At 45.9% G+C, this 25,638-nt stretch overlaps 1 protein-coding gene across 3 annotated transcripts in view; it reads right to left on the bottom strand.

Annotated features, from left to right (window-relative positions):
- LOC119971502 (L-fucose kinase) overlaps positions 1–25,638 on the bottom strand; it is a 393,737-nt gene that overhangs the window by 227,897 nt on the left and 140,202 nt on the right. The window contains exon 2 of one of the 3 annotated variants that reach the window (XM_038807110.1): positions 18,974–19,125. The exons of the other annotated variants lie outside the window; for them this stretch is intronic. Coding sequence (XP_038663038.1) covers positions 18,974–19,125 — 152 coding nt within the window. The remainder of the gene's footprint in view (positions 1–18,973; positions 19,126–25,638) is intronic. 3 annotated transcript variants of the gene reach the window in all.

Below are 25,638 nucleotides of genomic sequence, written 5' to 3' on the forward strand. Positions count from 1 at the left end.
GTTGTTTAATAGGATGTTGAGTATTAGTGTTAAGGGGTAATTGTAAGCTGTTCTTTTTTGGATGTGAATTCTAAAAGATTAATGTTGTATTTATAATAAAATTTTGTTTAAGAAATACTAAAGCCCTATTTCTTTCATGCAATCATTTCTGGAGTGAATCATTCTTTCTAAAATCTTGGGGTTTCAGTCCAATATCATAGCCACTATTGGGATCTGGTCGGGGATTGTAATATTTTTTTCTTCGGAGATCAAATTTTTTCATGTTACAATCAGGAAAAAGTTTTCTTCAATCTCCAAGTGAATCAATTACTCAATGTTTTCTGCCTTTGTAGATCCTGATTTTAAGTCCAGCTCAAATCACTGCGACTGTCTTCAAGTTATTCTTGGTCAACTATTTCAAGGCACTGAGACAAGAGCAAATCCTCCCTCTGAACAAAAGGCTTATGCATCAAAAATATTCATGTTGGTTCTCAAATTAATGCAAGATTTCACTTCTTTTATAATTGTTATTTTAAGAATCTAACTAAAATCAACATCAAGTAAATATGAATTAACAGCAAATTGAACTTAATATAAACTATAAATCACTTTAAATGGCAGGCACAAAGATAGATTTCATGGATTTACTCGCACACCTCTTAGCATTTGTGGCATCAATTCCAAATACAAATGAAGTCCTTCAAAAATCTGACATTTGAGGCTGAATTTCAGCTCCTGTTCTTCATGGTTTTAGCCACCAATTTCCATTCCACAGCAGCTTTACTCCACCCTCGTTCCGCAGATATAATTTTAACCAAAAGGCCCACCACTTATCCAGATTTCTCACAGTATTCCTCCCTCATCCAACCTTTTTTGCTCATCTTTTTCCGCTGAGCAATGACTTTCTCTCTCCTCTTCTTTTACCACTGGTCACCTGGGGCCTATTTCCTTCTCAACACCAGGTCCATTTTGTCAATGCAGATCTCTCAAAATGCATCAGGCAAAGTACAGCTATACAATTTAGACAGTAAGTAGGTTCTCAGTGCACCAGTCGAGGTGGCAATCCGCCGTTGACCAGCAAGTGAATGAACCATCAGACATAGCACCTCTGTGACAATCATAGCAGAACATGGCTGACCCGTTCCCGTGTCAACAACACCATCGGCCACTTTGGTCTGCAGCCCAACCTTAGCACCCGTTGTAAGCTCCGCAAGCAATGCAGTTTATCATGAGACCGGAGGTGAATCATAAAGTAGTCAAGAAGAGCGAATGTTGAGGGATCAGGCCAAAATGTTAAGACAAGTCAGTGATGCCAGAGGAAGACAAAACACCAGTAATTGAGGGGATTCATTATAGAATCCGGAGACTGGGATTTAAAATGGCAGTGTTTATATTTCAGGCTCCTATTGAGTGTGGTTATGTTTCAGAGTACTGGAGAATGGCTAACATTGCACCTATTTCAGAAAAGACAGACTAATCCTGGTATTTGTTTGACAATTAACTAAACATCAGCCGTAGGTAAAGGTTTAAGTCTGAAATTATCAATAGTCATAGAGAAAGTAGCTGGAAATAACAAGCAAAGATTTCAAAAGGGACGATGGTATTAGACAAACCTCAGAATTCTTCAAAGAACTAAAGGACTCGGTAGATGGGAAAATGCACTGGGGTAATTTGCACGGAGCGGAATTTTACACAATTTTGTCAGAATTTCAGACTCTGACTGAAACCCGGTGTACAGCTTTGCAGCTGCACAGCTAGGTTTATAGTCCAAATCTAATACCACTCTGAAAAGAAAAATCGGTGGGCATGGTCTGTGCCATCACTGTGCACGGTGGGCCATGGTAAGAGCTGGTGATGCGGACTCCACAGAGATCAGCGTGCCATCTTAAAAGAATGCCCCAATCGACAAAGAAACCCCTACCCCTACCCAATACAAGCTTCAGCATTGGGGACCCACCCCCATTACAAACAGAACGGGAACCCGCCCCGAATGGGGTTCCCCAGGAACTGCCCCCTGTCACAGGAACCCGCCCCCAACGGGGTTCCCCAGGTACTGCCCCCTGTCACAGGAACCCACCCCCAACGGGGTTCCCTAGGTACTGCCCCCTGTCACAGGTTGCACGACCAGGTTAGCACTTTGTGGGTGGGAACCTTGTTACATCATCAGCACTGGGTGTGGCAAATAGGGAAACGAGGTCTCATTTAGCAGAGCCTTTGATATATGTAATATAACTACAGAAGGATAAGGGGCATTGGTTGGAGGTGGAGAACAAATTGGATTGAAAATTGGTTAGCTGGGAGAAAACCGATTAGGAGCTCAAGTCAACTATTCAGAGTGGTTGGAAGCAGTTAGTGGTCTCTCTCAGACTTCAATTCTGGAGCCATTTCTATTCACTGTTTAGATCAAAAATTTGCATACAGGCCGAGAGGGAGTGGTATTCAAATTTGGAGATGCCAAACTAGAAGGATTAGGTTACGCCTCAAACGACCAAAGGAAGTTACATAGGTGTACTGTTAAGATGGTGGAATCACCCCATCTCTGTAACCTCATACAGTTCTCCAGAGCTCTGTGTTTCTCAGGTTGTGGCCTATTGCACACCCCCCAATGTATTTTGCCCCACCTCAACTTTGAAATTCCCTGCCCAAAATCAACACATCTCTCTCCTCCTAAAAACCCATCATAAATGTCCATGTATAAGTCGACAAGTCAACCAACCTTTGAAGCCTTGAAAAATCCCTCCAGAACAGGATCAGGGGTGAGAGGCGGGGGACTTACATGCCAAGTATAAAAGTGATCGCCGGCTGGAGTGTGGATGGTCGCCATTTTAAAATGTTACATCGATAGAACAGTACAGCACAGAACAGGCCCTTCGGCCCTCGATGTTGTGCCGAGCAATGATTACCCTACTTAAACCCACGTAACCCGTATACCCGTAACCCAACAATCCCCCCATTAACCTTACACTACGGGCAATTTAGCATGGCCAATCCACCTAACCCGCACATCTTTGGACTGTGGGAGGAAACCGGAGCACCCGGAGGAAACCCACGCACACACGGGGAGGACGTGCAGACTCCACACAGACAGTGACCCAGCCGGGAATCGAACCTGGGACCCTGGAGCTGTGAAGCATTGATGCTAACCACCATGCTACCGTGAGGAATGTCTTCAGCATTCGACGCCAAGACTGAGTGTGTATTAACCTCCCCTGCAGCTTTGTAACATAGCCCCTATGCTTGATTCCTTGGGTCCAGTTAAAAGGAAACGGTATGTAAAACATGCATTTGTTAGGTGAAAAACAGAGGCTGTCTACTAATGCAAGTATAACATGTTGTTGTTGAAAGAAATTATATATGCAGGGTCAAATTCCTGAACACCCTTCCTAACAGCACAGTTGGTGTACCTACACCAAATGGATTGGCAATAAACGCTGGCATTGAGAGCAATGCTAATTTCCCAAGCCCATAAGAAAAAAGGTCCCACATGGCAGAGTGGCTGGAAAATGAAAAGTTCCTGTGATCCAAGGGAAGTGGAATGTTGGGTCCAAACCAGGCTCAGTGGTAGGAAGGGTAATGGTCAACTGGTGTTTTTACAATTGGAAAACTATTACCAGTTGGGTTCCACGGGGCTCAGAACTGGGTTCTTTGTTATTCGTGGTATATATTAGTTAGACTTAAATGTTGAGGGCATGATTAAGAAGTTTGCAGGTGATACAAAAATTGACAGTGCGGTTGATAATCAGGAAGATATCAATGGACTGGACAGGTGAGTAGAAACATGATAATGTAATTCGTCTGGAGAAGTGCGAGATAATGAATTTTAGGAGGACAAAGGAAGACACCATACCATAAAGGCAGGGTTTCTGAGAAGTGTAGAGGACCAGATACACTTGAGTGTGTGTCCACAGATCCTTAAAGGTCACTGCATTATACAAAGGATGTGATCACATGAGAGATGGCAGATAGGAGACAGGTGTGTATTTTGCCAGGAATTAAGAATTTTCACTCTGAGGAAAATTTGGATGGGCGGAAATTATTTCCTTTGAAACAGGACGTGAGGGGAGATTTAATTGAGGTGAATAAAATTATGAGGATTCCAGATCAAATGGATTGGAAAGACCAATTTCCATTACCAGATAGGTCAGAGGGCATAGATTAGAGCAATTGGTAGAAAGTTGCGACATGAATTCAGGAGTCATTTTTCCACCCATTTGAAAAGGGTAGCTTACACATTAAAAATCACTTGGATACACACTTGAGGTGCCGCAACCCAGAGGGCTATGGACCAAGAGCTAGAGGGTGGGATTAGGTTTATCAACATGAACACAATGGGCACAGCCTTCGATGTCATTAATCGCCTGACTCCTATGTTTCTTTGTGGCGCCTCACCATGTTTACCTAATGAGTCATTGGGGAAGCTCTAGCAGTCTACATTTAAAAGTTTCTGTTGTATATCATTCTCTGTTATGAGTGTTCCTTTTTGTAAAGAGGAGAATTTTCTTCTAAAAGGTGTCACAAAATTACAATCTTCCATTTGGGGAAAATCAAGGTTGCCAGCTTGCCTAGGGAGTTACTGAATAAGCCACCACAGAGCATTTCACCCAGCTGGGCCACATGATGTGCAATTCCATTGCTGATGTACAGCCCAATTTCTGACTATACATCTCTAGAACTGGGGATCGAATAATAGAAACAGCTGAACATAGAACATACAGTGCAGAAGGAGGCCATTCGGCCCATCGAGTCTGCACTGACCCACTTAAGCCCTAACTTCCACCCCATCCCCAGAACCCAATAACCCCTCCTAAACGTTTTTTTGGACACTGAGGGTAATTTATCATGGCCAAACCACCTAACCTGCACGTCTTTGGACTGGGAGGAAACCGGAGCACCCGGAGGAAACCCAGGCAGACACGGGGAGAACGTGCAAACTCCGCACAGACAGTGACCCAGCGGGGAATCGAACCTGGGACCCTGGCGCTGTAAAGCCACAATGCTATCCACTGTGCTACCATGCTGCCCCTTGTGATCTGATTAATCTCAATTGTTCTTTGAAAGATGGGATAACCCCATCTCCTAATTAAACCCTTCACCGTACAAGTTTGACACCTGTATGCCATGTCAAGATCTGTCTAAAGTACAGGCAGGGTGAAGCTCTTCTTGGATGGTAGAACAGAACAGGCAATAATGAATGAGCAGCCCACCTCACACCTCATTCCGTTAAAATAAATCAAGAAAGAAATACTGGTCGGGGGGTACAAGGCTGCCGATTCACTATTAACCATTTTGCCCTACTGTTGAAGACCAAATTCATCCTCACACGTTTCTTCTATTCCCATTTGATCTTCAGCTTTTAGAAAAAATGGTATTTAATGGCCAATACACATTAAAGCACTTCTCATGTCACACGGAGATATAAAATCACACCATGTGGCATTTAAAAAGGTCAAGCTCAGCTATCCTACAAACCAAGGCCATATCCGCGTGCTAATTGTCCTGGTTTCTGTAGTGGTAATGGGTTTTTACAGGTCAGGGTTGCTAGCCCAACACTTGTCCTTTGCAAACCAGGCTTGGGACTGACTTCGGTGGAGAAATGCGTGAGATTAATTGAACATGCATTTTGCCTCCCTCGCGTACACCCTGCTTGAGCGGCAGTAGAATGAAGAAAAAAACAGCAATGTGATTATGTCCAGATAATCTGTTTTTAGCGATGTTGTTTGATGGACACCAAGTAGAACTCTCTCGATCTTCTTTGAAAAAATGAATGGGATTTTTTATGCCCACCTGAGAAAGCAGATGGGGCTTTGTTCAACATTTCACCCACAGGATGGTACTTCTATCAGTCTCTGGAGTGAAGCATACAACTTCCTGACTAATGTTACCACTGAGTCACGGCTGACAACAAACCACATATTTCTGTTTAGCCTGAGAGTTTCCTAAATCACTGCTTGCATTCAGGCATGGCGTTTTCCACCCTGGCACTATTAGGCAAGTTAAAATTTAACGTTAGTCAAAAGTCCATCTTCTAAATGAAACTTGAGCAGTTTATCAGCACCATCTCAAATCCTATGTTGTCTCGATTCTTTCAATCACACGACACATTAGTAATTAGTGGGGCGGCACATGTCGTCATGGTTCGCTGGTCCTCCTGCACATTTTGCGCACCTGTCCTCAACCCCAAAGAATCTGCTCATCCAGGCCACTGTCATGTGAGCCCGGTGATCAACCTTAAATTGTATCAGGCTGAGCCTGGCACATGTTGCGAATGTGTTGACTCTACTCAACGCATCTGCCCATAGACCATCCTCTATCTCACCTCCCAGCTCTTCCTCTCACTTGCGCTTCAGCTCCTCGGTCTGCGTCTCTTCTGACCCCATAAGTTCCCTGTAAATGTCTGAGACGCTCCCTGCTCCTACCCACCCTCTGAAATCTACCCTGACCTGAATCCCACTTAGTGGTAGGAGCGGGAAGCTTGACACCTGTTGACGTAGGAAGTCCCGAACCTGCAGATACCTGAATTTGTTTTCCCTCGCCAACCCAAACTTTTCTTCCAATGCCCTCACACTTGGAAAGCTCCCCTCTATAAACATATCCCCCATCCTCTCAATCCCTGCTCTCTGCCATATCCGGAACACCCCCCCCCCCCCCCCCCCATACTCCCTGGGGCAAACCGGTGATTATCACAGATTGGGGACCAAACTGATGCTCCCTCTGCTCCCACATGCCGCCTCCTCTGGCCCCAAACTCTCAGGGCCACCACCACCATTGGACTGGTGGAGTACTGTGCCGGCGGGAACTGTAGAGGCGCAGTTACCAACGCCCCAAAACTGGTGCCCAAGTCAGAGTATGTTTGACCTCTTCAGGAATGTTTTGAGGACATGCCTAAAGTATTCCCGTTGTCCTCCTGGGAGTCTCCTGCCGTGACTGAGTTCCGAGTAGAGCATTTCTTCAAGAGTCTGGTGTCAGGCATATAAAAGATAAATCCCATCCAGTGGAGCTGGTTTTGTGTGATCAATGCCGCAATGCTGAGCAGGTTGGCTTGGGAGAGGACACTGCTGTTGGACCATCTTTCTTGCCACTGGATTTGGAAAATCTTACAAAAACACTGCTGGTAGAAATTCAAGTGCTTTGAGGTCCTTGTAAGTCTCCAAAGCATATAGGTGTGCAGGGATCATTGCTTGGCTGAGAAGGCTTATGGAATATCCTCCTCATTTGCCTGCTCTCAGAAGTTTGTCACCATCCTCCAACTACTCCATGATAACATACATGCCACAATTCTCACCAACGGAACCACCACAGACCCTATCTCAATGGAAATTGGGGTCCAACAAGACTGTCTCATTGCACCAACCCTCTTTTCCACTTTCCTCCTTGCAATACTGCACCTTATCCCCAGCAAATTACCCACAGGTGGGGAGATAATCTACTGAACAGACAGCACGGTAGCACAAGTGGTTAGCACTGTGGCCTCACAGCACCTGGGTCCCAAGTTTGAATCCCCGCTGGGTCACTGTCTGTGCGGAGTCTGCATGTTCTTCCCATGTCTGCGTGGGTTTCCTCCGGGTGCTCCGGTTTCCACCCACAGTCCAAAGACGTGCAGGTTAGGTGGATTGGCAATGCTAAATTGCCCTTAGTGTCCAAAAAGGTTTGGGGGGGTTATTGGGTTACAGGGATAGGGTGGAAATGAGGGCTTAAGTGGGTCGGTGCAGACTCGATGGGCCAAATGGCCTCCTCACTCCATCCTCAGCCACAGAATTTTTCAACCAAGTGGGTCATCACTATCATCTTCCTTCCCAAACAACAGCCACAAGAGCCTCTATGTGGTGTCACAATAAGCAAGCATACTTTAAAAACTTCGTTTTTTGATTGCAACTTTAGGACTCTCTTTTAGGCCTGATTTTCCTGACCCTTGGACAAATCATAAAAGTCTCATTTGTTGGACTTGTGTCTCTATTTTGGGTACTAAAGGAATGAGGGGATATTGTGGAAAGTGGAGGTAGAAATCAGCCATGATCTTGCTGAATGGCAGAGCAGGCTCAAATGGCCTACATCAGCTCCAATTTCTTATGTTTGTTCTTTTGTGGAGGAACCAATCAGCAGACTGCTCACCCGATCTACAGTGCCAGAGATCCAAAACTCCAGAAGATTCTGAATCTTGATTATACCACAGTACATGAGAGTTGTGTGTCATTAAATCCATGGTAAAATACCACTGGCCACTGGAAAGATTCCAATACAGATAGCTGACACACCTGCAACTATACGGAGACTTGGTCCAATTCTGAAGTTCCTTGTTCAAACAACAATTAAATTCACAAGAAAGTATAACAATGAAATTTGTGCTCACAACTTTTTCAGATGATTGTACCATGGTTAAGAGTTCCTGCTGCCTAGACATTCCCAGAATGCTTGGGTCAAGTTTTCTTTATTTTCATCTAACACGTTAGAGGTTTAATCTGAGCTTTCACCACACAAATGGTGAAATACAGCTTAAAAAAAGAGAAGGCTAAGGGGTAACCTGATAAGAGATCTTTAAGATTTTGTAAGGATTTGGTCAGGTAAATGTTGACTAAGAGAAAATTTTTACTTGTGGGTGTGACAAAAACTAGGACAATCACTGATAAATTCAGTAAAGAATGCAGGAGAAACTTCTTTACCCAGAGAATGGTTAGAATGTGGGCCTCATTACAACATAGGGTAGTTGAGGTGAATAGCACAAATGCATTTAAGGAGAAGTTAGATAATAATAATCTTTATTAGTGTCACAAGTAGGCTTACATTAACACTGCAATGAAGTTACTGTGAAAATTCCCTAGTCGCCACACTCGGCGCCTGTCTGGTACACAGACGGAGAATTCAGAATGTCCAATTAATCCAACAAGCACGTCCTTTTGTGGGAGGAAACCGGATCACCGGGAGGAAACCCCCGCAGACACAGGGAGAACGTGCAGACTCCGCACACAGTGACGGGAATCGAACCCGGGTCCCTGGTGCTGTGAAGCAACAGTGCCAACCACTAAACATATATGAGAGAGAAAGAATAGGAGATTATGTTGATAATATCAATGAAGATGAATGGTAGGAAGCCCATGTAAAACATAAACAGTACAACGCAGAAACTGGCTACGTAATTCTCTGTTGTGCTTTGCAGATTCATGGACTGGCAGAATAAAATGGAGCAGCAAAGCTGATGTGAACTTTGTGGTATACTCGAAAACTGAGAGTTCTAACAATGCTGGGTAACTTCAAACAACAGTGCGGGATCATGTAACAATCTGTGAGTTATCTGAGGGATTTATGCAATTACTTACACAGTTCAAAGTTTTACTGATTTATGGCCACATAGTTTACTTGATGTATGTCAGCCATGGTTCAGTTGGTGGCACTCTCACCTCTGAGTCATAATGTCCTGTTCAAATGCCACTCCAGGGCTTGAGCACAAAAATCAAGGCTGTTGTTTCACGGCAGTACTGAGGGAGTGCTGCACTGTCGCAGGTGCAGTCTTTCCGATCACATGTTAAACTGAGGCCCCATCTGCCTGTTTGCGTGGATTTAAAATATCCCATGCCACAACTTGAAAGAAAAGCAGGTGATCTTTCCCTGGTGTCATGGGCAATACTTATCCTTCAATCAACATCACAACAAAACAGATTATCTGGTTATTATCACTTGGCTGTGTGCAATTTACCGCTATGTTTCCTACATGACAACAGTGACCGCATTTCAAACGTACTTCATTGACATCCAGTGGTCATAAAAAGTGCTAAATACTTTCTCTTCTTTTTAGATAGTATTCTTAAGTCAGATTTGAGGCCTGTTATTGTAATCACCAATGTTTTGGATGTAATCACAAATGTTGTGGATGTTGTCACTCACTCAGGTGCCCCGTTTAAGTGAGCATGTGAACTGAACAAAACTATAGAGTGAAATTTGTTTGCCATTAAATGGGATTGCCTACAAGAACCTGTCCAGCTGCGACTAAGATAGGACTAAGTTATTGAATTAGTTGACATGTTGCTCACAATGTATTCTACCCCGTCAGAGATGTTTCACTCAGTGAAGACACAACAGGGAAAGAATGTGAAGATTTACATAATCATGCTGACAGTAAAGTGGAAGGGAACAGAATTTGAGTTGTGATGCATTTTCCAAGTGAGAAGGAAAACCCTGCTGTTAAAAGAGTGGAACCTGGGGGAAAAAACCTACGTTAACAAGCTACTTCATACGAATGCCAGAACTACCAATGAAAATTACTGCTTGCTTTCTGAGTTTTGAAGCACCTCTGGTTGCCTGCCACAAATTTAAAGGACAATTTTAGGGTTCCTTTCTGGTCATTGAGTCATTGTTGTTCATGGGATCTTGCTGTACACAAATTGGCATTTCCTATATGACAACAGTGACCGATCTTCAATAAAAGTTCTTCATTGGTTGAAAAACACTTTAGGACGTCCTGAAGTCATGCAAGGTGTAACAAAAAAAAAAGCAAATCTTTTCCTTTCTTATATGTCACTGATCCATGTGGAAAGGGTGCCTCTCCTACCAAGCTTCAAGACTGCAATCTTATCTCTCATTTTAATGCATTTTTAAAAATGTCTCTGATATGATGTGTCGAGCCTTTACCGACGCCTGTTAAGCCTCAGGAAAATCAAGTTGATCAATATGATACACGCAGACAGGTTGAGTTCTCAGTTTGTTTCATTCTCAGCGAGTTATTTCTGTTTGTTGGTGATGAGTGTTAGAGCAGAAATGGGTGACAGTCCTTCAGCACGTATTGGAGCCTTGGCAGCTTTGAAATTACTGCCTGTTTGAAAGGACCAGCAGGCTCTGTGTGTGTAGTATACCAGAGTGTTCTGCAATATCACTTGCCACTTCAGGAGCACAATTTCCCTTGATGCTCCCCAGTCAGTGCTGCAATTGGCCCCAGAGGACTTGATGCAGCAAGAAAGCAGCAAATCAATGATTGGAGATGGAAAGATAAACCACAGCAATGCTGCCTGCAAACACACACAGCTGGAAAGCTTCACTTCTCTGCATTAAAGAAAAACGAGGCTGCAAGTATGCAGCAGGTCTGTCCAAGAAGGAAAATATAGGGCAATTTTATGATACCTTTAAAAAATAGAGTCTTAATGAGTCACCACCTGAAATATTGCTGTCTTTCCATTTTCCTTTAGATGCAAAGGATATTTGTGATTTTCTAGCACCGACTGTTTCCAGTGCCCCTCGCTTCAATAATTCATTTGTGCTGCCTCCAGAGAGGAATCTTTCAACCATATCCCGCTGGTGATGACAGCTGTGACATGCCTAGAATTTACCACCCTTTATTAATTGATTTTGTACTTTTAGTGGTTTTGCAATATACCAGTGCCTCTGATTGACCAGCAGGATGTGGTTTGGAATCTGCCACTAAATGGTACAACTGACTGGGTTGAAATGTGCTCAAAGATAGAAGATACATTCAGGTGGGAGTTATGGCTGGTATTTGGATTCACAGCCACGTAGTTGAGAGTCCAATACCAGAGTCTCATGGGTCATTGCTTGCATTTCAATCCAAACGTTATGAAGCCAGAGACATAAGGTGCAATTCTCTGACCGCATTGCACCAGGAGCTGATGTCGCTATTCCCGATGGACAGCGAGAGAGTCTGTAAATGGGGTTTGCGCCGGGAGCTGAACTGACCACGATGCTGCCGACCCGTGGCGCCCGACGCAATCATGCCCTCTCTGGGCGTGATCCAGATGAGCATATTTAAACGAGTCTTAACACTCATTTAAATATGCACAAATCATTCGAAGCCAGTGTCTCCTGGCTCCTCGGATTCACCGGTCCCACTGGCACAGCGTGAAGCCAGCGCTAATCAGTACTAGTCTCCATCAACGGAGGCCAGACGTGATGACCCGGCAGGTACTGCCAATGCCAGGTTGACACTACAGCGATGCCAAGTTGCCAAACAGCACTACCAAGATGGGGGCCCCAAGGGGTGTCATGGACATGGAAAGGGAAGTGGGTGAAGCTGGCCATGAACAGGGTATATAAAGCGGGGAGGGGGGTGAAGGGGGTGTGGGGGGTGGAGTGAAGGGAGTGGCCTGAAGAGGTGGGGCCGTGAATGGAGGGTATGAAGGGTGGGTGGCGGAGTATGAAGGATGGGTATGAGGGGGGTATGAAGGGTGGGGAGTTGGGGGGAGGGGCAGAGGCAGACTCATGGGGGTGGGGGGTTGAGCCTAAAAGTGAGTGGGCCCTCAGCGACCCCATCGCAGGGTATGTTCACTTGGGAGGGATGTGCGTTGACCCAATGCCAACAAGGATAGATGGGGTGGGGCCAGGTCACCCTCATGCTTGTGTGGTGAGTTGGGGGAGGGGGTGGTGTAGCAAGACGGACATTTAGTGATGGGGGGCCCTGCCGGTCCAGGGCCGAGGGTTGAGGGTGTGGGGTCCTTCAACTTAACTTTGAGATCTGGGCTACATTTAAAAAGGGCGCCCCGATCTTGGAGGAGTCGGCCTTTAATTCTTCTTTAGGTTTTTAGTTCCTCGCTCCAGAAAAAATTCTAAGTGTGGGATTTTTCAGTGAGAATCTCCCCAAAAAACTCCAAAAATATGACGAAGTGTGGGTGAATTGCAATTCGAATCACACACAAACACCCAACGGGAAACATACTGTGATTACTGCTCAAAATGTGCTTATCATTTTTTGGGAGAATTCTGTCTCTAGTTTTTTTTGAGAAGGGGCGCTAGACGTGCCATGATGAATTGAAGTTTAAAAACAACAGACACCAGCAATGGTCAAAGCTTTGTCTATAAGCTTTGCTTCAAAAGCAAATGATTTTTGCCGAGCCCAAGTTTCGCAGTGCTCTTTCCTGAGGTGCAACATTTTCATTCTGATTCCTGCTACTGTTTTGCTGTGGATGGGATGCCAAAAGTGGCTTTGGGTCTGTGAGGGCCGATTGGCCTTCGCACTGCTTCAGGAAAAATGGGGAAGGAGCAAAATGGACTGAAACAAAATGGTGTCTCTTCAGAAGAGGACTTTCAAGGGCTGTACCCTTGATTTTAATTTCCCCAACACTGCACCACCATACCTAGTGAGTTTTCACCTTCTCCTCTCCTGAGATTACTGACATTTTAGAATACTTTTAGCACAGAAACAGGCCACAAAACCCAAAAGGTCCATGTTGTTTATTCTTCATACAAGCCTTTGTCCAGCCCTCTTCATTAATATCAAAATTCCTCTTTCTCCTTCATGCTTACCCTTAAATGCACCCATGTCGTTCACCTCATCAACTCCTGTGGTAAATAAAAACAGAAAACTCTGGCAATATTTAGCAGTTCAGGTTGCATCTTGTTATCTGACCTGCCCCGTTATTTCCAACATTTTGTTTTATTTTAGATTGCCAGTATCTGCTGCATTTTGTTTTTGTACTCCCTATGGTAGAGTTCCACATTCCAACCAGTCTCTGGATAAAGAAACTTCTCCTGAATTCCCTATTATTCTATTCATTACTGACTTCCTTATTTATGACCCCTAGTTCTTTCTAAGTGCAAACATTTTCTCTAAATCCTCCCAAAGCCTACTCATAATCTTAAAGACTTGTATCAGTCTTTTTCTCTTCAGAAAGGAACCAGCCTTGTTCAATCATTCCTGATAGGTGTAACCTCTCAGTTTCTTGCAGAGGTAGTGTTTAACAGCTGCCCACCATCCATTATCATTTGAGTGCCCTGGCAATTGGATTAATCAGGATACTTAACTAGGAGAGAAAATCACAACTGGACCCATTCCTCTACTCCTAATTCACACCCCAGTTTGGGATCACTGGGCAGAGATCAGGTATAGGAAAGGCTGGTTGATTTTTCCTCTCCTTTGCCAGAATAACCTGGTAGTGCTGACTATGAGCAAAGTAGACTTCAAAGAGATTCCATTCTATTATGTTAGCAGTAAACTTTACTTCAAGCTCAAACCAATAACAAGCAGTCAGAACAGTCACATATTTATCTGTGCAGCAAATTCAACATCAATCATTTGAAGCGGATTAAACTGTATGGAGATTACTGCAATGGCTCTCTCTTTAAAGGCTGGAGTCGGTTATCTTCGTTCTTAGAGCTCTGGCATGGTAAAAAGGTCAGAAGTTCTCAGTACAACTGTTTCTTATCCCAAAGCAAAGGGATTGTTATAGTGATTCAAAGTCGATTTAATCCAAAGATGTTTAGAGTGTTATGGAAACAGATTTGTGAAATGTTTGGCCTTAAATTGTCAAACTTGATGTGCAATTAAAACAACGCATTATATAAAAAAGGGACTGAATAATGGGGACTGAATTACATTGACATGTGCTGATCCACAGATCTTTTAGCCTTACCTCAACCAATGTCCACATTTTATAAAATCCCCATGAGCAACACCACAGGAGATCTGTTAACGTAGATTTTTTTTAAAACTTCAAAGTTATTTTATGTTTTTGAGTTAACTTTGCCAATTATAAATTTCCATGTATGCATTTATAATGACTTTGGCAGTGTAAATTCATTACCAGTAATTGCACAATCTGACCACAGGATGGTACTTCCTCACAAATCACCCAAAAGTAATTGGATACAGGGTTAAAGGTGAGGTGTGGAACATTGAAGCATTAAAAATTCAAAATATCATATCAAATTAGAATGAGGTGAGACTGTCGTGGCCGTGTCTCTCTCTGTCACTCAAAGATATTAGTAAGTATATCTCTCTCACAGTTGTTCCCATTTACCTTCTTAACTGAAAAATAGAGGTGAACAAAAGAGCTTCTTTTTTGAGAGTTCAACATCCTCTCTAAAAAGATATTGAATATCATGGAGTGAATGAATTTAATGTTTTTTTATTTTTTAATGTTTTAGTTTAAACTAAACAGCATTTTGGACATCATAAATTTTAGGAAATGGAGTTGCGGTAGAGCCGGGAGTGCAGGAAGCAAAAGAGGCCGGTGTCCTGGCCTTTGCGTCCCTAGTAGCCCGACGAAGGATCTTGCTGCAGTGGAAGGATGCGAGGCCCCCAAGTGTGGAGACCTGGATCAGTGACATGGCGGGATTTATAAAATTGGAAAGGGTCAAATTTGTCCTGAGGGGATCAATACAAGGGTTCTATAAACGATGGCAGCCTCTTCTGGACTTCCTGGCTCAAAGATAGGTATCTTGGTCAATAGCAGCAGCAAACCGGGGGGGGGGGGGTTCCTTATTGTAGTTTCTATTATGTAACTTAATATTGTGTTAATTTGCATTGTTATTAGTATGCTGTGTTGTTCATGGAGGTGGGGCGAATGTTTATGATTGCTAATATTATTGCTATTTTTGGTATTTTATCATGGTTTGTTGTTGTTGTATAAATTCAAAATTTTTCAATAAAAATTATTTAAAAAAAAAGATTTTAGGAAGTGGGGATGGGGGCAGTGTGGTGCGAGTCGTGAGTCAAACTGTGAAATGAAACATCCTCCAAGTGCTTTTGAGTGATTTGCAGGAAAGTGTCACACAGTGGTACGGACCCTTTTTATTTTGCTCACCGTTAAGGAGACAAAGGCAGAAGGGAATTGGTGGGAAATCGCAACAAAAAGTCAGCATGTAAAAAGAAAAAATGTGTTTTCCAATTTAACAGCAGTGCCACAGGAGATTGACTCGCGAATTTTAAAATAGCTAATCACACATCAGGAAGTTTCTGCTTTGATTCATAATCTTTGCCAAGTCAGCGGGAATCACAAGAACATGGATAAGAGGGGGAAATCACAGGAAGAAAAACAGTTTTTAAAAAGATTACTGCAGTAGCAGAGAAACCCTGTCATCACCTTGGGCTGCCTTAACAAAGCATTTGCTGACACAATGAAAAGTTGCAATTTTATTCCGCTGTACAGGTTTTTTTGAACGCACAATTCAAAATACATCTTTAAAAACTTACTCTTTCACAGAGTGTTTAATATTTCATGTTCCAAGGTCTATGTTACATTTCATTTGATTTTAAACCTTATTGATCGGTCTTGATGTTCAGTGTAACATCTTTTATAACCAGTGATTCAACAGAAAGTTATTTGAAGAATGTCCCGCTTCTGACAACACAGACATATCAAAATCCCATCATTAGCTGGTGTTGGCATACTGGGATTCTGGTACTATTTTTCATGAGCCATTTTATTTCCAATTTACGTGCAATTTCCCCCCTAATTCCAATGCTGACTCTTGCTGAGGTTCAGAGATATTGGAAGCTTTCTGTAGTGTTGCTCAACTAGACATTCTTTAGGCACGAAAGCGAGTATCACTGGGCTATTCCGCTAAAAACACCACCACAGTTGGGCACACACCTAACCTGGCCTAATCCTTTGCCCATCACATGAACTCTTTAACATTCCACCTATGGCTTAGACATCTAGTTTCCGTTTCCACAGAAATAAAGAACATGCTGTGACTGGAAACACTGTAAAAAAAATCCCTGCTAACAGGAAAGAAATTTGACTGAATTAAGCACCAACATTAGTCAGTCAGTTTTACAGCACAGAAAGAGGCCCTTCAGCCCATCGTGTCTGCACCGGCAGATTTAGAGTACCCAATTACTTTCTTTCCAATTAAGGGGTAATTTAGCGTGGCCAATTCACCTACCACGCACATCTTTTTGTGTTGTGGGGGTGAGACCCGCACAGACATGGGGAGAATGTGCAAACTCCACATGGACAGTGAGCCGGGGCCGCGATTGAACCTGGGTCTTCAATGACGTGAGGCAGCCGTTCCCCATGGACATTAAACCTATGCTCCCTGGTGACTGACCCCTCCACCCTGGGAAAGAGTGCCTGCCCATCCACTCTATCCATGCCCCTCATAATCTTGTAGATCTCTATCAGGTCACCCCTTAAGTATACATGTTCTAATATATGTGGTTGGGACAAAGTGTGAAACTGGATCTATGCACTTCGGGAGGTGGAAATGTATGTGGGAGAATCTGCTCTAACAATCTTTGTTATAATATTGCTGGTATTGTTGATCTCATTTATTTCTCAAAGCAATTAAAGACCCGCCATTTTATTGATATCCATTCAAAATAACTCTTCCATCCTGCAGTATTTAAGAACTATTTTACAGACACCTGGAGCGGAATTCTCCAATAATGGGGCTATGTCCCCATGCCCGTGAGCTAACGGGCACGAATCAGTCTGGACTTTCCTGGAGAAACTCCAGAGTGATTCTCCATTTTGAAGGGGGCCAGCAAGGCCCCTGAGTAGTCCATGCAGCTCCGGCTGCCGATACGGGGCCCTGCACTTCCGGCCGCGGGTCCGCGCATGCACCAACCCCATGGCGGACCCACACAGCGGGCCGGCACCGACAATATAGGCCCCTCCACCCCAGATCGCATGCGGCCGCTGATTGGTGGCCCCCGATCGTGAACCTGGCCGTCCTGGAGGCCCCCCCACTCCATGATGGATCCCTCCCCACCCCCCACCAGGGCGGCCGCGGCTCCGAGCCCCTGTTGGGTGGAACCATGAGTGAACTACCCCGGTGGGAACTCGGCCAGTTGTCGTTGGAGAATCGGCGCGGGGGCCTCTTTCAATGGCCCCCGACCATGCGCACGATTGGCGGCAATTCTCCGGTCCCCAGAGAATCGCGAGAAGGCGTTGGACATGATCGCAGGTCTGATGCACCATTCTCCGCCCCCGCACCGAGCGCGATTGTGACGTGGAGACTCAGAGAATCCAGGCCCTATTCTCTGCGACATTTTATCAATACCGTAAGAGGTATACACAAAAAATTAATTAAATCATTGAGATTTGTTGATGATGTGCAGAATTTTGGTCCCTCTGAAATCTCTAGAAATTTAATTATAGCATATTCCTGATAATGGTGTGATTGCAAATTGATATCCAAGTTGCTAGCAAGGCCTTAAAATCTCGAATAATTGTTTTCTGCTTGAAGTGCGCAATATGTTATCTTGAAAGGAGAATAAAGTGCTGGGTGGGCTTAACCTTTAATTATAATTTAGCCCCTTTGCGTCAATTAATTCCTGTGACTATAGTCTGGATATTCGCCACCAAGGCTTGAACTCTGAAATTCCAAATTCAGCAGAACCTCCTCACTATAAAATACACCATCAGACAATTTTTCTTCTGGGGAATTGGGGGCAGGTTCAAGTCAGGCTGCTTTGTTTCCTACATTACAATGGGAAGTACTTCATTAGTTATAAAGTGCTTTGGGACATTTTGAAGTCTTGAAAGGTTCTGTAAAAATGCAAGTCTTTTTTGTCTCGATTTATCCTTTTACTATTCTAAAAGTACTGAGGCCAACCATAGTATCGCAACTGACATTACTCTGGCCAAGATCAGCTCACATAAATAAATAAATAAATAAACAAATAATCTTTTTATCGTCACAAGTAGGCTTACATTAACACTGTAATGAAGTTACTGTGAAAAGCCCTTAGTCGCCACATTCCGGCGGTGCCTGTTCGGGTACAAGATGGAGAATTCAGAATTCTCAGCCGGTACGGGAATTGAACCCATGCTGCTGGCCTTGTTCAAACCGGCTGTCTAGCCCACTGAGCTAAATCAGGCCCATACAACAGACCAGGAGTTGAGACTGGGTTCCGGTTTACGCAGCTGAACACCACATTGTTCAATGCTTTAAACACTGGGCCACTAGCGAAACTAACAGTTTAATAGCAGTGGTCAAAATTATAAAGGGACTTTGAAAGAGCAAATAAGAGAAGGTTTTTCCACTCGGAGGAAGGTAGGTAACCAGGGGACGCTGGGGGATGAGCAGAATTTTTTTTCCCCCGATCTAGAATGCAGTGCTGAAAGTGTGGGGGAAACAGATTCAATAATAACTTTTAAAAGAGAATTAGACATATATTTTAAATGGAAAAATTGCCAGGCTTATGAGGAAAGAATAGGAGGAGTCAGACTAATTGGATAGCTCTTTCAAAGAACTGGTACAAATGGTCTTGTAAGGTTCTGTGATTCCATAAGCTGCAACCTGCCATCACCACAAAAGCAACTGTGTGTACCGTATATCCAGCCTTGGCACTGAGGTGTTCTGCAGCTACCAGCAATGCATTGAGGGTGGCACCACCACTACCGACACGAGTTTCTGGATCTTCAACGGTGAGTAGGACGACGCCAGGAGCAATGGAACCTTTGTGTTGGCGGATCTCAAGTTCTGGAGAAAAATAATAGATGATTATCAAGTGAGAATATTGGATTGGAAAAGCAAACGATAGTAACAAAACCATTCTTTATCTGGCGTTAGAGTATTGGCTTTCATTCACTGATTTTTTTTCCTATCATCGGTTGTGAATTCTCATTGAATGACTCACACCCAACTACTCAAAGCCTGATCACCTGAGCCATGAAGGCAGAAGTTATTAGTGTGATGAAATATTCTCCATTTCCATGTGTGAATGCAGCTGCAACACTCAAGGAGCTCGACATTATTCAGGGCAGAATGGTCTGCTCGATTGGCACATCATAGAAAAATAGAAGATAGGAGCAGGAGGAGGCCATTTGGCCCATTGAGCCTGCTCCGCCATTCGTCATGATCATGGCTGATAGCCTAATTCTGCTTTCTCCCCATAGCTCTTGATCACATTTGCCTCAAGTGCCATATCTAGCCACCTCTTGAATGTATTCAATGTCTTAGACTCAACAACCTCCTGTGGTAATGAATTCCACAGGTTCACCACTCTTTGGCTGAAGGAATGTCTCCTCATCTCTCTCCTAAATGGTCTACCCCAAATCCTCAGATTGTGACCCTGGTTCTGGACACACCCACCATTGGGAACATCCTCCCTGTATCCACCTTATCTAGTCCTATGAGATCTCTATAAGATTCCCCTCCTCATTCGTCTGAACTCCAGTGAAAACAATCCTAACCTAGTCAATCTCTCCTCATATGTCAGTCCCGCCACCCCCGGAATCAGTCTGGTAAACCTTCGCTGCACACACGAGAGCAAGAACATTCTTCCTCAGAAAAGGAGATCAAAGTAGAGTAGGAGGGATAAATTGGCGGGTAGTGCCGATGGGAGAGGAGCGGGCCTGTGCAGTGTGGTACGATTGAAGCATTGATTGTACGTGGATGTTTGCACATTTTTACCTTTTTTGCTTTCTTTTTGTTGATGTCTGTAACTGTTTACAATGCCGAAAAATACCTCAATAAAATTGTTTATTAAAAAAAAATGAAAAGGAGACCAAAACTGCACACGATATTCTGGGTGTGGCCTCACCAAGGCCCTGTATAATGGCAAAAGTACATCCCTGTTCCTGTACTCAAACCCTCTCGCAATGAAAGCCAACATACCATTTGCCTTCTTTACCACCTGCTGCACCTGCATGCTTACCTTCAGAAACTTGTGCACAAGGACACCCAGGTCCCACTGCACACTCCCCTCTCCCAATTTACAGCCATTCAGGTAGTAATCTGCCTTCTTGTTTTTGCTTCCAAAGTGAATAACCTCAGATTATTCCAAATTATACTGCATCTACCATTGATTTGCCCACTCACCTAACCTGTCCAGATCATGCTGACGGCATTCTCGTCACAGTTCACCCTCCCACCTAACTTGGTATCATCTGCAAACTTTGAGATGTTACATTTTGTTGCCTCATCCAAATCACTAATATATATTGTGAATAGCTGGGGTCCTGGCACCGATCCCTGTGGCACCCCACTAGTTACTGCCTACCAATTTGAAAAGGAACCGTTAATTCCTACTCTTTGTTTCCTTTCTGCCAACCAGTTTTTATCCATCTCAATACACTTTCCCCCAATCCCATGCACCTTCTCCACCAGCTAGGCTGCAGTGTGTACCATCTGCTAGCTGCATTGCAGTAAGACTGCTTTGACAGCATTTTCTAAACCCATGAGCTCTTGAAGGATAAGTGTAGCAAATTCCTGATTCCTGAGAACACCACCACCTCCACGTTCTCCTCCAAGTCACACATCAACCCTATGTTGGATATGTATTGCCTTCACTCTTCATCACTGGGTGAAGATCTTGGAACTTCTAACCAAATAGTGCACCAGACCTATCTTCACCACACTGATTGCAGCGATTCAAAAATAATTGCTTCGCAAGGGAAACAAGAGATGGAGAATAATTACTGTCGTGTTAACAATGCTCGCATTACAAGAATTTAAAATTTGAATGAAAATCTCCTGCAAAACAAAGTAACCAAGCAGTATACTGGAAATAAACAGCTTTGAAATAATGTATCTTTAACGGATATTAGGGCGGCACGGTAGCACAGTAGTTCGCACTGTTGCTTCACAGCGCCAGGACCCCAGGTTCGATTCCCGGCTTGGATCACTGTTTGTGCGGACTCTGCACATTCTCCCGTGTCTGCGTGGGTTTCCTCCGGGTGCTGCGGTTTCCTTCTACAAGTCCCAAAAGACGTGCTGTTGGTGAATTTGACATTCTGAATTCTCCCTCTGTGGACCTGAACAGGTGCCGGAATGTGGGCGGAATGGGCTTTTCACAGTAACTTAATTGCAGTATTACATAGAACATAGAACGATACAGCGCAGTACAGGCCCTTCGGCCCTCGATGTTGCACCGACATGGAAAAAAACTAAAGGCCATCTAACCTACACTATGCCCTTATCATCCATATGCTTATCCAATAAACTTTTAAATGCCCTCAATGTTGGCGAGTTCACTACTGTTGCAGGTAGGGCATTCCACGGCCTCACCACTCTTTGCGTAAAAAACCCACCTCTGACCTCTGTCCTATATCTATTACCCCTCAATTTAAGGCTATGTCCCCTCGTGCTAGCCACCTCCATCCGTGGGAGAAGGCTCTCGCTGTCCACCCTATCTAACCCTCTGATCATTTTGTATGCCTCTATTAAGTCACCTCTTAACTTTCTTCTCTCTAACGAAAACAACCTCAAGTCCATCAGCCTTTCTTCATAAGATTTTCCCTCCATACCAGGCAACATCCTGGTAAATCTCCTCTGCACCCGTTCCAAGGCTTCCACGTCCTTCCTATAATGAGGCGACCAGAACTGTACGCAATACTCCAAATGCGGCCGTACTAGAGTTTTGTACAACTGCAACATGACCTCATGGCTCCGGAACTCAATCCCTCTACCAATAAAGGCCAACACACCATAGGCCTTCTTCACAACCCTATCAACCTGGGTGGCAACTTTCAGGGATCTATATACATGGACACCGAGATCCCTCTGCTCATCCACACTACCAAGAATTTTACCATTAGCCAAATATTCCGCATTCCTGTTATTCTTTCCAAAGTGAATCACCTCACACTTCTCCACATTAAACTCCATTTGCCACCTCTCAGCCCAGCTCTGCAGCTTATCTATGTCACTCTGTAACCTGCAACATCCTTCCGCACTGTCTACAACTCCACCGACTTTAGTGTCGTCTGCAAATTTACTCACCCATCCTTCTGCGCCCTCCTCTAGGTCATTTATAAAAATGACAAACAGCAACGGCCCCAGAACAGATCCTTGTGGTACGCCACTCGTAACTGAACTCCATTCTGAACATTAACCATCAACTACCACTCTCTGTCTTCTTTCAACTAGCCAATTTCTGATCCACATCTCTAAATCACCCTCAATCCCCAGCCTCCGTATTTTCTGCAATAGCCGACCGTGGGGAACCTTATCAAACGCTTTACTGAAATCCATATACACCACATCAACTGCTCTACCCTCGTCTACCTGTTCAGTCACCTTCTCAAAGAACTCAATAAGGTTTGTGAGGCATGACCTACCCTTCACAAAACCATGCTGACTATCCCTAATCATATTATTCCTATCTAGATGATTATAAATCGTATCTTTTATAATCCTCTCCAAGACCTTACCCACAACAGACGTGAGGCTCACCGGCCTATAGGTACCGGGGTTATCTCTACTCCCCTTCTTGAACAAAGGGACCACATTTGCTACCCTCCAGTCCTCTGGCACTATTCCTGTAGCCAATGATGACATAAAAATCAAAGCCAAAGGCTCAGCAATCTCTTCCCTGGCTTCCCTTCGCACTCTCCCCTCCCCCAGCCCTTCCCCACCCCTCGCACACTCCCCTCCCCAGCCCTCGCGCACTCCCCTCCCCAGCCCTCCCCCACCCCTCGCGCTCTCCCCTCCCCCAGCCCTCCCCCACCCCTCGCACTCTCCCCCCTCACCCCTCGCACTCTCCCCTCCCACCCCTCGCACTCTCCCCCCCTCGCACTCTCCCCTCCCCCACCCCTCGCACTCTCCCCTCCCCACCCCTCGCACTCTCCCCTCCCCACCCCTCGCACTCTCCCCTCCCCACCCCTCGCACTCTCCCCTCCCCACCCCTCGCACTCTCCCCTCCCCCACCCTTCGCACTCTCCCCTCCCCCACCCTTCGCACTCTCCCCTCCCCACCCTTCGCACTCTCCCCTCCTCACCCCTCGCACTCTCCCCTCCCCCACTCTTCGCACTCTCCCCTCCCCCACCCTTCGCACACTCCCCTCCCCCACCCTTCGCACTCCCCCCTCCCCCACCCTTCGCACTCTCCCCTCCCCCAGCCCTCCCCCACCCCTCGCGCACTCCCCTCCCCTAGCCCTCCCCCACCCCTCGCGCACTCCCCTCCCCTAGCCCTCCCCCACCCCTCGCGCACTCCCCTCCCCCAGCCCTCCCCCACCTCTCGCGCACTCCCCTCCCCCAGCCCTCCCCCACCCCTCGCGCACTCCCCTCCCCCAGCCCTCCCCCACCCCTCGTGCTCTCCCCTCCCCCAGCCCTCCCCCACCCCTCGCGCTCTCCCCTCCCCCACCCCTCGCGCTCTCCCCTCCCCCACCCCTCGCGCTCTCCCCTCCCCCAGCCCTCCCCCACCCCTCGCGCTCTCCCCTCCCCCATCCCTCGCGCTCTCCCCTCCCCCACCCCTCGCGCTCTCCCCCTCCCCCACCCCTCGCACTCTCCCCTCCCCCACCCCTCGCACTCTCCCCTCCCCCACCCCTCGCACTCTCCCCTCCCCCACCCCTCGCACTCTCCCCTCCCCCACCCCTCGCACTCTCCCCTCCCCCACCCCTCGCACTCTCCCCTCCCCAACCCCTTGCACTCTCCCCTCCCCCACCCCTCGCACTCTCCCCTCCCCCACCCCTCGCACTCTCCCCTCCCCCACCCCTCGCACTCTCTGGGGGGGGGGGGTAATCATCTTGAAGTTATCTTGTGAAAAGTTGGATAGGTTGGGCCTGTATCCATTGGGGTTTCGCAGACTGAGTGGTGGTCCATCGAAACATAAAGGTGCGATTTAACTAAATGGATACAAAGTCCCATAGCGAGTGCGTTAAGCCGCGTATTTCCCGGCGTTCATAGCGTCAAGAAACAACGCTATCTAACATCACTCGGATTAGATACGGGGCCTCAATGGGAAACACGCGGCCGAGGCCGCACATAGTCTCGTTTCTGCATTGAGGAGCTCTGCTCGCCAGACTCCCCTTAGAGAGAGATCGGGCGCCATTTTTAAATGGCATCCTGATCTCTGGAGGTCCTAGGCGACCCTCAACCCCAACTCACTATGGGAGGATCACCAACCCCCCTGTATCCCCCCCCCCCCCCCCCACCACCCCACCCCCCAAAACACCCACGCAGGGCATCCCCAGCCCAATCGCTGCCACACAGAAAATGTCAGCTTGGCGCCTTGGCAGTGCCCCTTCAAGTTGGCAGTGCCACCTGAGCACCCTGGCAGTGTCAGGCCAGCACCCAGGTGGCAGTGCCAGGATGTGCAGGTGGCACCAGCAGTGCCAGCGTACCACCCTGCCTAGAGGGCACACACCTGAGGCCTCCGATCCCCTGGGAGATCCCGACAAGTGCCATTCCATCTGGTCCCTGTTTGTGGAGACCAGTACTGAACAACACCCGAGGTCTCCGAAGGAAATGGGATAGATCCTAATGCCTCGGAGACCTTCGGAAAAAGCACATCAAAGTGAGACTAGCTGTTTGATTTGCCAAAAGTTGATCCTGCCCACAATGGGCAGGATTCACATCGCAACGTCTCACAAGATCGCCTTAGATTTTGCGAGGTGTTGCAAGCCAGGCAGACCCCGGGAGCAGGGTCTCACGGCTTCTATTGGCCACGTTGCGCCGCTTTTCAGGCGGAACGTGCCGTTTGATTGCACCCAAGATCTTGAGGAAGTTGAAAGAGTGGATGCTGAAATTATACCTATGAAGAGATTAGAAATAGGGGACACAGTTTAGAAATAAAGGGACTCCCATTTAAGACAGATGAGAAGAAATGTTTTCTCTAAAGGGTTATGCATCTTTGGAACCCGCTCTTCCTCAGAGAGTGGTGGGGGTGGCATCAATTAATATTTTTCAGGCTGAAGTAGATAGATTCTTGACTGATGAGAGTTATAGGATACCGGGAGTAGGTAGAATGTGCAGTTGAGGCCACAATCAGATCAGCCGTGTTACTGAATGGTGGAACACGCTCATGGAGTCCAAAGGCCTACTCCTGCTCCTGGAGCGGCACGGTAGCACAGTGGTTAGCACTGTTGATTCACAGCATCAGGGACCCGGATTCTATTCTTGGCTTGGGTCACTGTCTGTGTGGAGTCTGCAAGTTCTCCCCGTGCCTGCGTGGGTTTCCTACGGGTGCTCCGGTTTCCTCCCTCAGTCCAAAGATGTGTGGGTTAGGTGGATTGGTCACGCTAAACTGTCCCATGGTGTATAAATGTTAGGT

Source organism: Scyliorhinus canicula, chromosome 9, assembly GCF_902713615.1.
Source record: "Scyliorhinus canicula chromosome 9, sScyCan1.1, whole genome shotgun sequence".
NCBI lineage: Eukaryota > Metazoa > Chordata > Chondrichthyes > Carcharhiniformes > Scyliorhinidae > Scyliorhinus > Scyliorhinus canicula.